The sequence below is a fragment of the Hoplias malabaricus genome, chromosome 9 (genome assembly GCF_029633855.1).
Source record: "Hoplias malabaricus isolate fHopMal1 chromosome 9, fHopMal1.hap1, whole genome shotgun sequence".
Taxonomy (NCBI): Eukaryota; Metazoa; Chordata; class Actinopteri; order Characiformes; family Erythrinidae; genus Hoplias; species Hoplias malabaricus.
The window spans coordinates 25,433,815-25,449,131 of NC_089808.1; the positions used below are offsets into that span (position 1 = coordinate 25,433,815).

A 15,317-nucleotide genomic window follows, 5' to 3' on the forward strand; every position below is an offset into this window, starting at 1 on the left:
TAAAAAGCCACTTCCAACAAATATAAACACAGGCCGGAGGGATGTTTCCATGCCCTACAAATAAAATACTTATGTTTTATGAAACTGGCTTCATTTCACGTCTATATTTTCTCGTTTGTGTTAGTAGATCAGTGGAAAGTGGCGTAATGTGTAACACCTGGATTTAAGTTCATTGGAATATTCCCGGCTATGTTCACTTGAGCACTTGAGCCGGCTCAAACACCAATAACAACTCAATTACAGGTAACTACACCTTAACCACACTGTTGTACAGTCTTGTGCATAATGTTTGGGCAGCACTGATATGTTATTTTATTGAATATCTCAGTGGAGAAAAAGTATTTTGCACATTTTGATACACATTCACTATATTAACATAAAATGTGACCCAAGCGGGGCGCAGCTGCAGTTGGTGTCGCTTCCTCACAGCCCCAGGGGCTTGGGTCACTGCCTGTGGAGTGGAAGTGTGCAAATGTCCACGTATGTGTGTGTGTGAGTGACAGGGTGTGTGTGAGAAGCTGTCCACAGTTCTGTGTGTTGCGTAGGTGTAATATTATCTTGTCTTGTTATAAAATCCAGACCTCCTATTGCTCTCACCCTTTTTCTTCATTCTTTCTTTCCAGCAAATGGAAGACTTGTACCCTGCTATTTATTGTAGTTAAACTTTAATAAACGAGCCTTTATAACCATTACAGCTACATCTCACGTAGAACTGCAGTGTTATCCAGTGTGCTCACCAACCCACTCTTCTAAAACTCACAGATAATGAGGTTTTGGCTTTTACAGTGATAATCATGCCACTGGTCACTGGGTCCCATACAGACACAGTCTTCGCCGCTGCTGTTCGGCTGGCCCGGGTGCCACTTGTTGTAGGTGACTTTCTGTCCCTTGGTGTCCACTAACTGACTCCCGGTTGGCTGGACCTTCTTAGCCCCCAGCCAGACTGTCTGAGTCTCAGAGAAGAATCTGAGCATGTAGAAAACTGCCTGGTTCTCCTGCTCATTCCTGGGTATAGCGAGAGCTCCTTTAAAGCCGCTGCAGTGGCTTTGTCCAATGTCAAACGTGTTGACCAAGCCGTTGCTGACCAAGTACTTCTGCCCCACCTTCCTGAAGATGCGAAAACTCATAACTGTTGCAAAACAAGACCAAGAAGTGGAGTTATCGCTTTAAAAATGAATACATTGCAGACAGGCTTCTTCAGTTTTTCATCAGCTGTAATGGATTCATTCAGGACACGGTGTGGGATGCAGAATTAAAGACAAATTTATCAAACGGTCACCTGTCTCCAACATGGAAACACTGGCCTGAAGCTTCTGGACATCCGACAGCAAAGTCTTGATCACAGTAGCCTCCTGCACATTTGCTACAACAGAAACAGCGTGTTTATATATGTACACCCATCAGCCATAACATTAAAGCCACCTCCTTGTTTCTACACTCATCATTCTTTCTATAGTGTGATTTAGGTGGTGGGTCATTCTCAACGCTGCAGTGACACTGATGTGGTGGTGGTGTTTTAGCGTGTGTTGTGCTGGTCATAACACAATGTGTGTTCAGTGGAGATGAGAGAGAATGGACAATGAGTGCAGAAACACTTTTCCTAACTTTCTCTTTACCTGTTGCTCCTGGATCTCCCTTTTGTCCTTTAGACCCCAGAGGACCTGTCACTCCGGGGGGTCCCCTCGCTCCTGTTCCTGAATATCACAGATAGATAAAGTCCTGTAAATGTCCAGTTAAGAAAATAAACACATACAAACAAACACATGCCTGAACATGTCAAACACACACCTTGCTCTCCTTTCTGTCCTTTCTCTCCACTTGGTCCCCGGGCTCCCACATCACCCTTTGAACCTTTATTTCCAGGTGCTCCGGTCACTGAGGGCCCTTCAAATAACAAATGTAGACTTGATTTAAGAAAACTGTGCCTATATTTACTTTTTATCAAAAGAATCAGTCACTTCCTGAAAATGCAAATACTTACAAGAAGTCAAATGTTTGGAAACAGTTCAAACAATACAGCACTGTTTCTATAGTAACTGCACAATGTCCAAATTTAGGGAAACCCAAGTGACACTGCTGTGTCTGATCCACTCCTTTCAGCCCATTGTTTACTACTCAATAAAATTTAGGGAATTATTTGTTCATTTGTTTATTTTGGTATTTCTTTCCCCTTCTTTCTCTGTACCTGTTGGTCCTGGATCTCCCTTTTGTCCTTTAACTCCTGTAGGACCTGTTGCTCCGGGTGGTCCTTTGGCTCCTGTTCCTGTATATCACAGATAAAGAAAGTCCTGTAAAATGTCCAGTTAAGAAAATAAACACATACAAACAAACACAAGCCTGAACATGTCAAACACACACCTTGCTCTCCTTTCTGTCCTTTCTCTCCACTTGGTCCCCTGGCTCCCACATCACCGCTTGGCCCCTTCTTTCCGGGTGGTCCAACCACTGAGGATCCTTGAAATAGCAAAAATAGACTTGTTTCTATTCAGAGACCAACCACAATCCTGATGTGGATGAAACAGTTAGAGGATGAGTCTCAGTGACAGGTTTCCTCAGTTCCCAAACACTTACAGAGTGTTGTTAAAGGAAGATAAACACTGATAGGAAGTCAGTTTTAACAGAGTAGAATTCATCTAGAACTTGGTCTGACACATACCTGTCTCTCCTTTCTGTCCCTTGGGTCCCACAGGCCCGTCTTTACCATCTCTTCCATTGTGGCCGTTGTGTCCCGGGGTCCCTGGGACCCCTGCATACAGTGGACAGGTTAAAGGCTTGGGCTGCTGTGTCTGAGCCACGGCACAATGTATCTGGACGATTTCCATAAGCAACAACAACCAAATGCAGTGTTTGAACGAAGCCATTTCACAATGGATCACCAGAACCGAACAGAACCCTGAGGATCAGCAGATGACCAGAGATTAGCAATGGGTCAAAACTGGACCTCGGACCATCTGACCGGAGCTGTGGGGAGGATGCTATTTGTCTGAATTTGAGTGGACACCAACATATATAATGAGTGAATAGCTCTTGAATTCAGCTTCATTAAAATATGCAGAAGAACAACAGGGAAACTAAGCCACAGGTGCACACCAGCTAGAGCTGGACAATTAATCTAAAATTAAATCAAAATAATCGACATTCAGACTTCTAATCAATGTAATCTTGCACATTTCAATTATATTCATTTTTCTTTTAATTCTGTTCACGTTTTTTTAATTAATATGAATATGAACAGAGCATGGCTCAGACATATCAGAAACACACACCCCACCTTTAATACTGGAGAGTGTTTACAGCACAAGGCTCGTCAGTGAATTATGAGACAAACAACAGAACAATCCTCAGTAATCGTAATCGAGGTATGAAATGTGATATTGACCTCACAGCACCTGACCTCACTCATGTTTGTGTGGCTTCCATCAAATCCTCACACAGCAATGTTCCAACATAGTGTAAATCAAACGCCCTTACCAGACGAGGAGAAGCTCTTACTGCAGCGCAGATGAACACACTTCTGATCCAAGGCCCTGGACACAAGCAGGTGCCCACAAACGTTCAGACTCGTGGTGTAATGAGTTACTAACGCAGTTGAGCAACAGCAGAGTTTTTATTTACAGGGTAAGCCATCGAAGCCTGATGGGAGTTGGAGCTGATAAAAATTGAGAAATTCCGGAATTACAGATATTCCGGCCAGATTTCCAGTCCAGATTTCCAGAGACTAGGTGAGTGTGTGAAACCTTTACACTAGATGTTTGAACATTGCCGTAAGGGTTTGATGGCATTCCATTTACACAAACCTCAGTGAGGTCAAGGGTTGGTGTTGGATGATTGGAAGAAGTGTCCCATTTAATTTTTTTGTATTTGATTTACTACGGAATAAACACACTGTGTGCACAGCCGGAGTCCATGGTCATCACTGGGAAGAAAGTGGGGAGGACAGGAATTCACAAATCAATATTTCCAACAGCTGACCTCTCTCCCCCCACTCCCTGCAACAAACTCCACTCCCCTGCTGTGCTTCACATAAATATTGGGACAGAGCTACAGTCCAAAGTCTTCTGGAGAGTCTGTGGCGACAGATAGCAGCTCAATCCGGTGCAGGGTCTTCATGATGAGGTCCATCTTGTGTTTAGCCTCGGTTTGGGCGTTATGGTGGCGCTCCGAGGACCAGGGTATGATGTCACAGAGTCTTAATGTCACAAAGGAGCTGAGCCGACTCGGCAATCTAGAGGAGAAGCTCAAAACCCTGGAGGAGGTGATCGGAGAACTCCGGACAGAGAACAAAGGTGAGATTTCAAAATTTGGTGGTATTTTCCTGAGGACAGAAAGGAGATTCAAGGTCTTAGACATGGACACTGAGGATAACAACTGATTTTCTTAAACTAGCCTAAGATGACCATGCTCACAGTCCACCTGAGGGGTATAGTGCCCCCTAGTGTTGGGCTGTGGACTAGGACTGATCAATAATTCAATATCAATATACATCACAATATAAAATGTGTCAAAAACAATGATATGATTATACTGACAAAGCTGAGAGGTTTATTGATGGTGATGTTGTGTTTCTTTCAGTTCTTTGCAGTTTTTTTTGTGACTTTTCTATTGTTCGTATCAATATCAGAATTATCGTATCGACCGAAATGAAAAGGAATTATATCGTGATAAATATTTTGCCCGTATCATCCAGCCCTATGGTGGACAGCGGGACTGTGTTCTCTGGAGAGTTGGCTGTGTCTCCAATACTTTGGGACGTGTTGTAGTGACAGATCTAATCCTCCTACATCAGTATGAGACTTCAGTAATGTTTATGTGAACGCTGAATGCCATTAGATCCTTACAGCAATGTTCCAGCATAGAGACTGTTTTCTGAAACTGCAGTACAGACTTGGGGCCAAATATGTGAAATCTGAGAACTTGGGTGGAGCTGCACTTAAATCACATTTTGTTTGTAGATTTTGCTCATTGTTAGATGCAATTCTTGACATAGCTGTGAGGATCCGATTGAGTTCAGCCTCATAATCATCAGTGAGGGTCAGGGGCTGGTGTTGGGGATTAGTTCTGGATCACCACTCACCACTCACCACTCCAACTCATCCCAGAGAACTCCATCACTCCAGAGAACACAGTTCCACTGTTCCACACACCAGAGGAACCCCATCACTCCAGAGAACACAGTTCCACTGTTCTACACACCAGAGGAACTCCATCACTCCAGAGAACACAGTTCCACTGTTCTACACACCAGAGAAACCCCATTGCTCCAGAGAACACAGTTCCACTGTTCCACACACCAGAGGAACTCCTTCACTCCAGAGAACACAGTTCCACTGTTCCACACACCAGAGGAACTCCATCACTCCAGAGAACACAGTTCCACTGTTCCACCCACCAGAGGAACTCCATCACTCCAGAGAACACAGTTCCACTGTTCTACACACCAGAGGAACTCCATCAGTCCAGAGAACACAGTTCCACTGTTCCACACACCAAAGGAACTCCATAGCTCTAGAGAACACAGTTCCACTGTTCCACACACCAGAGGAACTCCATCACTCCAGAGAACACAGTTCCACTGTTCCACTCACCAGAGGAACTCCATTGCTCCAGAGAACACAGTTCTACTGTTCCACACACCAGAAGAACTCCATCACTCCAGAGAACACAGTTCCACTGTTCCACATACCAGAGGAACTCCATCGCTCCAGAGAACACTGTTCCACACACCAGAGGAACTCCATTGCTCTAGAGAACACAGTTCCACTTTTCCACACACCAGAGGGACCCCATTTGAGACATTAACCACAGTCATCTATAAACACGTGTTTACAAACATCGGACAGGCTTACGACCCAAACACAGTTCTACTGTTCCACACACCAGAAGAACTCCATCACTCCAGAGAACACAGTTCCACTGTTCCACATACCAGAGGAACTCCATCGCTCCAGAGAACACTGTTCTACACACCAGAGAAACCCCATTGCTCCAGAGAACACAGTTCCACTGTTCCACACACCAGAGGAACTCCTTCACTCCAGAGAACACAGTTCCACTGTTCCACACACCAGAGGAACTCCATCACTCCAGAGAACACAGTTCCACTGTTCCACCCACCAGAGGAACTCCATCACTCCAGAGAACACAGTTCCACTGTTCTACACACCAGAGGAACTCCATCAGTCCAGAGAACACAGTTCCACTGTTCCACACACCAGAGGAACTCCATAGCTCTAGAGAACACAGTTCCACTGTTCCACACACCAGAGGAACTCCATCACTCCAGAGAACACAGTTCCACTGTTCCACCCACCAGAGGAACTCCATTGCTCCAGAGAACACAGTTCTACTGTTCCACACACCAGAAGAACTCCATCACTCCAGAGAACACAGTTCCACTGTTCCACATACCAGAGGAACTCCATCGCTCCAGAGAACACTGTTCCACACACCAGAGGAACTCCATTGCTCTAGAGAACACAGTTCCACTTTTCCACACACCAGAGGGACCCCATTTGAGACATTAACCACAGTCATCTATAAACACGTGTTTACAAACATCGGACAGGCTTACGACCCAAACTTAGGTAATAACCAAATATTCCCTGCTAATCACTAAATAATAATATAATAATCACCAGATAATCAACCAACAATCACCCAGAAATCATCTGGTAATCACAAAATAATCACCCGATATTCAGCCAATTAACCCCAGATAATCCCCTTCCATAAACCCTATATTTATTTATAATATTCTTAATGTTTACCCTGTATTTGCTCAACATTTAGCTGATATTTCTTCAATATATTTCATGAAATTTATTTAATAATGTTGTGCTGCAGGGGTTTTCACAGCTCCTCTAAAGGGCGTCTATGATTTCCGGGTGTCTTCCAAAGCGCAAGGAAACTCTGAACGTTTAATTTTAATGGGTTTGTTTAAAAATGATGCTCACGTTACATCTATTTTCGCCAACCAAAACACTGGTGTGTACAGCGCCTCCAACGGCGTGACTCTGTCTCTGGAGAAAGGAGACCGCATCTCTGTCCGTCTCTACCCTTCCGCCTGGATTTTCGACAACGGCGCCCACCACCACAGCTCCTTCAGCGGACATCTGCTCTTCCCGCTGTAGAAAACACCTCCGAAAAACAGCAGGACGAGGCCTGCCGCCAGCTATGGGGTTGTTGGTGTTGCCATGGTGATGCCCCTGTCTCAGAAAACCTCAGAGAAGCTTTTATTCACATGTTCCTATATCTGTTTATCTACAGAGAGTTTCTGAAGATTTGTTTCAGACAATACTTCCATAAATAAAGCAACACCTCATGGTCAAACTCACATACTGCTCCTTTAATTAAGTGATTGTTAAGAGGGTTCTATAAAACTGGAGTAGGTAAATCAAACACTGAAACAAAACAGATGAAGACATTCCTTTTCTGTATAGTCCTCAGGAATGTAAAAGCCCTGTCCAATCATTTTGTTCGGTCCGAGTGAGATGATTGGACACGGCTTTTACATTTCTGTGGGCGGTTTGGAAAAGGAATGTTTTTATTTTTTTTAGTTTGAGTTTTGATTTATGGCTCACTCACATGTCTAGGGCTGGAGGGAGACAGGTACAGTAAAAGAGGACGGAGGGAGAAGGCTTCCAACAAAAAAAGAGGCTGGATAAAGCCAGAGGGCAAATCAAAACGAACATCTGTGTAGCTGCTGGGTGTTTTCTTACATGTGAATGAGACGTGTGGAAGATGGATATGGAATAGATGTCACATAGTGTATCTGTTACACTTGGGGTGCAGTGACGAAGGGACGAGGGCCAATAAATAAATAAATAAATAAATAAATAAACTGATCCTAAACATTCATTCATTCATTGTCTGTAACTCTTATCCAGTTCGGGGTGATGGTGGGTCCGGAGCCTAGGGTGTAGCATTGTGATCCTGCCAGAGCTGAGAATCGAACCCCAGTCTGAATGCTGATCAGCAGCACAGAATTATAATAAACAGAGGAAAATTCAATATGATCAGAACACACTGCAGGATTTATCAGATTTAGATAAATGATGCAGTGATAACTTAAGCCCGGAGGATGATAGCTGGCTGATAATGGACAATCCTGAACCGTGGGCTTGAGTTATCTGGCTAACTGCTTCATGAAGTGCCCCCAGGGTGAAGGAGGGACAGGTCATGAAGAGAGCGCTGGGCGTTTGGAGATACCAAGTTTGGTTCTGACTGCAGAGACAATTAATGTGGATTGTGTGTGTGAGAGTGAGTGAGAGAGAGAGAGAGAGAGAGATCATATATTGGTTTATTTTTTTTAATATCCTATCTTTAAAGACAGTTTTATTTAAAAAGCACATTTAAAAACAACAAATATTATAATATGTAAAAAACTGAAAAGTTAGAATCACTACACAATTTACAAACCTCCACAACCCAGTTCAGTTAATGATTTAAAGAAAATAAGAAGCGGGGAAAGTAAAGGGAGAATAATACACTGTTTGCCAAAGCAAAGATTAAATAATCAATTAAACACGTTGGAGTTCGACCTTAAAATATAAAAGTGTTTGTTCTGTTACTATTGCAATATAATTTTGAATGTAGTAGCCATTCACCCCTTGTGGTGAATCAAAATAGTGTAGCTTTATTTTCTGTTTTTGTTAAATGAGTTGATTCAGGAAATGCTTCTAACACATGAGAGTGGTCAGACAGTACCAGTTGTTCATCTGTTTAAATCTGCTTTCATCCTGTGCTCTGATAGCATCCTCTGTATGTATACAGATTATTTTGTGCTCTTTATTGAGTCTGTATTTATATTGTACAGCATTTTTATGTTTTGGGATGTTATTAATATTAGTTAAAAAGGTGTTTACCTGGTAAAATTGCAATTCCATTTAATGTCAGCTAATCTCTGTGTTTAGATATGGAACTCGTTTGGACTAATATTATAATCCAAGAAATCTCATACTGTGAGGAGTTGGTGTGTTCTCCCCGTGTCCGCGTGGATTTCCTCTGGGTGCTCCGGTTTCCTCCCACAGTCCAAAAACACACGTTGGTAGGTGGATTGGTGACTCAAAATTGTTCGTAGGTGTGAGTGTGTGAGTGAATGTGTGTGTCTCTGTGTTGCCCTGTGAAGGACTGGCGCCCCCTCCAGGGTGTATTCCCGCCTTGCGCCCAATGATTCCAGGTAGGCTCTGGACCCACCGCGACCCTGAATTGGATAAGCGGTTACAGATAATGAATGAATGAATGAAATCTCATATCTGTTGTCAAAAGGAGTAATATTAGGCTGTATTTTTTCACAGTTTCTCCCTTTCTTAAACCTGTGGATAAACAAACTAAGGTCTAAAGAGTCATAGTTGAAGAAAGTTGTTTATCTGACTGTCTAGTCACATCATCTCTGTGAATAGAGGACAGTACAGTGCTGTTATCAGACTCCTGCCAGTCGCCCACACCAGTCCAAAGTCTGAGTTTGTAAACAGAAGACCAGCAAATAAAAAGCCACAGACCTCAGTAGTGTTCTGAAAGCGAAGATGAAGTTGATGCTGTTTTTCTTGCTATTTGTATGGGGCACAAACGCCCAGGATCCTCTGACTCCGAGCTTGGACTTTCTGGGAGAACTGTGCAAGATCAGAACTCTGGAGGAGAAACTGAAAAACATGGAGAAGGAAATGAAGAAGATGAAGGAACTCAACACAGGTAACAGGTTTAAAGCAGGGCCTTACAGTGGCTACAGGGATACGTTAAAAATAGACATAGATTAGCATATCACCACTCTTCAAACACTCTCCCTGTGTGTGGATGGGAGTTCCACTGTTCCACACACCAGAAGAACTCCATCACTCCAGAGAACACAGTTCCACTGTTCCACATACCAGAGGAACTCCATCGCTCCAGATAACACTGTTCCACACACCAGAGGGACTCCGTCACTCTAGAGAACACAGTTCCACTATTCCACACAATAGCGGAACCCCATCGCTCCAGAAAACACAGTTCCACTGTTCCACACACCAGAGGAGCTCCAGAGAACACAGTTCCACTGTTCCACACACCAGAGAAACCTCATCACTCCAGAGAACACAGTTCCACTGTTCCACACACCAGAGGAACTCCATCATGCTATATTATTATTATTATTTTTCTTATCTGTTTTTATTTTTCCTATTATTAATAATATTATTATTATTGCTCTTTGTGTTTTAGAGCAGGCAGAAATCTTGGCAGATTTGCATAGGAACGTGACGCAGAACACAGGTAAAGAGAATTAAATCTCTGATCACTTTTATATCTGGTGCAAATTTGCAGGAATCTCAAGCACCTGGCAACCTTCAGCTCACTCAGCTACTGCCCTGTAACTGTGCCCTCTGACCCTCCTGGGTAAAGGGGGCAAACCCACACCCCTTTCAGCTTCTCTCTCTCTGTTTACACTGTAACTGCTTCCCCTCCAGGTCACAAGGTGGCATTCTCTGCCTTCGTGCTGGATTCTTCTCAAGGACATGCCAATATTGGACCCTTTGAGACATTAACCACAGTCATCTATAAACACGTGTTTACAAACATCGGACAGGCTTACGACCCAAACTTAGGTAATAACCAAATATTCCCTGCTAATCACTAAATAATAATATAATAATCACCAGATAATCAACCAACAATCACCCAGAAATCATCTGGTAATCACAAAATAATCACCCGATATTCAGCCAATTAACCGCAGATAATCCCCTTCCATAAACCCTATATTTATTTATAATATTCTTAATGTTTACCCTGTATTTGCTCAACATTTAGCTGATATTTCTTCAATATATTTCATGAAATTTATTTAATAATGTTGTGCTGCAGGGGTTTTCACAGCTCCTCTGAAGGGCGTCTATGATTTCCGGGTGTCTTCCAAAGCGCAAGGAAACTCTGAATGTTTAATTTTAATGGGTTTGTTTAAAAATGATGCTCACGTTACATCTATTTTCGCCAACCAAAACACTGGTGTGTACAGCGCCTCCAACGGCGTGACTCTGTCTCTGGAGAAAGGAGACCGCATCTCTGTCCGTCTCTACCCTTCCGCCTGGATTTTCGACAACGGCGCCCACCACCACAGCTCCTTCAGCGGACATCTGCTCTTCCCGCTGTAGAAAACACCTCCGAAAAAAGCAGGACGAGGCCTGCCGCCAGCTATGGGGTTGTTGGTGTTGCCATGGTGATGCCCCTGTCTCAGAAAACCTCAGAGAAGCTTTTATTCACATGTTCCTATATCTGTTTATCTACAGAGAGTTTCTGAAGATTTGTTTCAGACAATACTTCCATAAATAAAGCAACACCTCATGGTCAAACTCACATACTGCTCCTTTAATTAAGTGATTGTTAAGAGGGTTCTATAAAACTGGAGTAGGTAAATCAAACACTGAAACAAAACAGATGAAGACATTCCTTTTCTGTATAGTCCTCAGGAATGTAAAAGCCCTGTCTAATCATTTTGTTCGGTCCGAGTGAGATGATTGGACACGGCTTTTACATTTCTGTGGGCGGTTTGGAAATGTTTTTTTTTTTTATTTTTTGAGTTTTGATTTATGGCTCACTCACATGTCTAGGGCTGGAGGGAGACAGGTACAGTAAAAGAGGACGGAGGGAGAAGGCTTCCAACAAAAAAAGAGGCTGGATAAAGCCAGAGGGCAAATCAAAACGAACATCTGTGTAGCTGCTGGGTGTTTTCTTACATGTGAATGAGACGTGTGGAAGATGGATATGGAATAGATGTCACATAGTGTATCTGTTACACTTGGGGTGCAGTGACGAAGGGACGAGGGCCAATAAATAAATAAATAAATAAATAAACTGATCCTAAACATTCATTCATTCATTGTCTGTAACTCTTATCCAGTTCAGGGTGATGGTGGGTCCGGAGCCTAGGGTGTAGCATTGTGATCCTGCCAGAGCTGAGAATCGAACCCCAGTCTGAATGCTGATCAGCAGCACAGAATTATAATAAACAGAGGAAAATTCAATATGATCAGAACACACTGCAGGATTTATCAGATTTAGATAAATGATGCAGTGATAACTTAAGCCCGGAGGATGATAGCTGGCTGATAATGGACAATCCTGAACCGTGGGCTTGAGTTATCTGGCTAACTGCTTCATGAAGTGCCCCCAGGGTGAAGGAGGGACAGGTCATGAAGAGAGCGCTGGGCTTTGGAGATACCAAGTTTGGTTCTGACTGCAGAGACAATTAATGTGGATTGTGTGTGTGTGTGTGTGTGTGTGTGTGTGTGTGAGAGAGAGAGAGAGAGACATCGTATATTGGTCTATTTTTTTAATATCCTATCTTTAAAGAGAGTTTTATTTAAAAAGCACATTTAAAAACAACAAATATTGACCAAAGTGATGTCCAGTGAAAACAGCTAAAGCCAAAACACAAAACACAATTTAAGAAAAAAAGAAAATAAAGTAAATAAGAAGCTGTCAGGTTTGAGGGAGCGGACTGACTGAGGCGGACGCATTTGCTAAAACACGGTATATTTAATAAAGGAAAACAACAAAACAAAGAGACTTTAACAAAACGAAAACAAACAGGGAGCCAAGCAGGCTAAACTAAACAAGGGGAGCTAAACAGGGCAAACGGGACTGACAGACTAAAGAGTAAACAAAGGCACGAGAGAGGAAAAGAAACTACGACACGAAACAACAACTAGGGAAACGAAACGACGACGACGACGAGGGAAACTACGGAGACAGACAGATAACATGACCGACATGACAAAGGAGAAAAGAGAATGTGAAATGAACGACAAACAGGACGTGACACAAGAGGGCTTAAATACAGACACAAACGAGACACACCTGGACAGATAACGAGGACGGGCTGACACATGACACGGACGAGGAGGCGGGACGAGGGCGGAGACAAGGATATAAACAAAACATAGACATGTGCGAATAAAGCACATGGCGGGGACAACAGACTGACAGGACGAAGGCGTGACAGATGCCCCCCCCAAGAACGCGCAACTCCCGGGCGCGTACTCCTAAACCCCCCAGGAGCTGGCACAGGAGAGGGCACGGAAAACAAGACAGGACAACAAACCAACGGGTGACAGGACGGGAACAGACACAGGAGCTGGGGACACGACAGGACCGAATATACGAGACGGGACATGGGACATGACAGGAGACTGACAAAGGGGGGCAGCAAGAGACGAGAACGGACTGGACAGGACAGGAGTGGACACATGGGACTTGACAGGGTTTTTGACATTGGACATGACACTGGATGGAAACAGGGACTGGACAGAAGACGGGACAGGTGACAGAACTTGGTGCTGGGACTGGACGGGAGCAGAGACTGGTAACAAGACACTGGACAGGATAGGAACGTTAGACTGGACAGGGGTACGTGACTGGACAGAAGACAGGACAGGTGACATGACACTAGACTGGAACAGAGACGGAACTGGAGACTGGACAGGGGATTGAAAGGGAAACTGGACCGGAGACAAGACAGGTGACTGGACATTGGACGGATACGGGAACTGGACGTGAGACAAGACAGAGGGTTGAAACGGGGACTGGACAGGACTAACAGGGGACTGGACATGAGACAAGACAGAGGGTTGAAACGGGGACTGGTGACAGAACTTGGTGCTGGGACTGGACGGGAGCAGAGACTGGTGACAAGACACTGGACAGGATAGGAACGTTAGACTGGACAGGGGTACGTGACTGGACAGAAGACAGGGCAGGTGACATGACACTAGACTGGAACGGAGACGGAACTGGAGACTGGACAGGGGATTGAAAGGGAAACTGGACCGGAGACAAGACAGGTGACTGGACATTGGACGGATACGGGAACTGGACGTGAGACAAGACAGAGGGTTGAAACGGGGACTGGACAGGGATTTGAAACAGAGACTGGACCGGAGACAAGACGGGTGACTGGACATTGGACGGATACGGAGACTGGACATGACTAGCAGGGGACTGAACAGGGGGTTGAAACGGAGACTGGACAGGACTTGACAGGGGAACAGGGACCAATACATTCACAGGGACTGACACAAACAGTGACCGGGACAGGGACAGAGACAAAGGCTGACACGGGCACAGGGACAAGGACAGAGACAGGAACCAAGACTGGGACAGACAAGGGAACCAATATAACAGGGGTGTGCCCAGGACTGGCTAATGTCTGTGGGGCAGTCTGAGGAACCAGCCTGGGCACAGTTCTGGGGATCGGCCCTGAAGTCCTTCGGGCCGAACTATGGACATGGACAGGAGAGGCCGTAGCCACAGTCACGGGGACAGGAGAGGCCGTAGCCACAGTCACGGGGACAGGAGCGGCGGGTGCCGCCATAGTCACGGGGACAGGAGCGGCGGGTGCCGCCATAGTCACGGGGACAGGAGCGGCGGGTGCCGCCATAGTCACGGGGACAGGAGCGGCGGGTGCCGCCATAGTCACGGGGACAGGAGCGGCGGGTGCCGCCATAGTCACGGGGACAGGAGCGGCGGGTGCCGCCATCACCGAGACTGGGGCGGCGGGTGCCGCCATCACCGAGACTGGGGCGGCGGGTGCCGCCATCACCGAGACTGGGGCGGCGGGTGCCGCCATCACCGAGACTGGGGCGGCGGGTGCCGCCATCACCGAGGCAGGGGAACCTGCGGGTGCCGCCATCACCGAGGCAGGGGAACCTGCGACGTCGTCCACGGAGGCAGGGGAACCTGCGACGTCGTCCACGGAGGCAGGGGAACCTGCGACGTCGTCCACGGAGGCAGGGGAACCTGCGACGTCGTCCACGGAGGCAGGGGAACCTGCGACGTCGTCCACGGAGGCAGGAGAACCTGCGACGTCGTCCACGGAGGCAGGGGAACCTGCGACGACGTCCACGGAGGCAGGGGAACCTGCGACGACGTCCACGGAGGCAGGGGAACCTGCGACGACGTCCACGGAGGCAGGGGAACCTGCGACGACGTCCAAGGAGACAGGGGGGCCTGCGACGACGTCCAAGGAGACAGGGGGGCCTGCGACGACGTCCAAGGAGACAGGGGGGCCTGCGACGACGTCCAAGGAGACAGGGGGGCCTGCGACGACGTCCAAGGAGACAGGGGGGCCTGCGACGACGTCCAAGGAGACAGGGGGGCCTGCGACGACGTCCAAGGAGACAGGGGGGCCTGCGACGACGTCCAAGGAGACAGGGGGGCCTGCGACGACGTCCAAGGAGACAGGAGACAGTGCGACGACGTCCACGGAGGCAGATGAATCTGCGACGTGGTCCATGAAGACAGGAGAGGCGCGCGTCGCGCTCACGAAGACAGGAGAGGCGCGCGCC

At 46.1% G+C, this 15,317-nt stretch overlaps 2 protein-coding genes across 3 annotated transcripts; one reads left to right on the plus strand and one right to left on the minus strand.

Annotated features, from left to right (window-relative positions):
- Positions 1-351: 351 nt before the first annotated feature.
- LOC136706966 (pulmonary surfactant-associated protein D-like) lies at positions 352-3,622 on the minus strand. Its single transcript, XM_066680754.1, has 8 exons — positions 3,472-3,622; positions 2,657-2,893; positions 2,359-2,454; positions 2,186-2,263; positions 1,789-1,884; positions 1,617-1,694; positions 1,280-1,363; positions 352-1,129 (listed from the first exon to the last, which is right to left on the minus strand). The coding sequence occupies exons 2-8, from the start codon at positions 2,859-2,861 to the stop codon at positions 750-752; spliced, it is 1,017 nt and encodes a 338-aa protein (XP_066536851.1). The 5' UTR covers positions 2,862-2,893; positions 3,472-3,622; the 3' UTR covers positions 352-749.
- A 197-nt stretch (positions 3,623-3,819) lies between these two features.
- LOC136706967 (cerebellin-1-like) lies at positions 3,820-11,837 on the plus strand. Of its 2 annotated transcripts, XM_066680755.1 has the most exons (6): positions 3,820-4,286; positions 8,913-9,046; positions 9,576-9,690; positions 10,198-10,248; positions 10,443-10,580; positions 10,840-11,837. In XM_066680755.1, the coding sequence occupies exons 1-6, from the start codon at positions 4,109-4,111 to the stop codon at positions 11,124-11,126; spliced, it is 903 nt and encodes a 300-aa protein (XP_066536852.1). In that variant the 5' UTR covers positions 3,820-4,108; the 3' UTR covers positions 11,127-11,837. The 2 variants fall into 2 exon arrangements, with proteins under 2 accessions (XP_066536852.1, XP_066536853.1); XM_066680756.1 differs by lacking the exons at positions 8,913-9,046; positions 9,576-9,690 and having other exon boundaries at positions 3,844-4,286; positions 10,840-11,832.
- Positions 11,838-15,317: the final 3,480 nt, after the last annotated feature.

Bases quoted from the DNA above. Each gene is read 5' to 3' on its own strand.
- LOC136706966 (XM_066680754.1), bottom strand. From the start codon at position 2,861: ATGGCTTCGTTCAAACACTGCATTTGGTTGTTGTTGCTTATGGAAATC. The intron at 2,455-2,656 runs GTATGTGTCAGA...TGCTATTTCAAG, and splicing joins GGGACAGAAAGGAGAGACAG to GATCCTCAGTGGTTGGACCA. The intron at 2,264-2,358 runs GTGTGTGTTTGA...TGTGATATACAG, and splicing joins AGGACAGAAAGGAGAGCAAG to GAACAGGAGCCAAAGGACCA.
- LOC136706967 (XM_066680755.1), top strand. From the start codon at position 4,109: ATGATGAGGTCCATCTTGTGTTTAGCCTCGGTTTGGGCGTTATGGTGG. The intron at 9,691-10,197 runs GTAACAGGTTTA...TTTGTGTTTTAG, and splicing joins GATGAAGGAACTCAACACAG to AGCAGGCAGAAATCTTGGCA. The intron at 10,249-10,442 runs GTAAAGAGAATT...CTTCCCCTCCAG, and splicing joins GAACGTGACGCAGAACACAG to GTCACAAGGTGGCATTCTCT.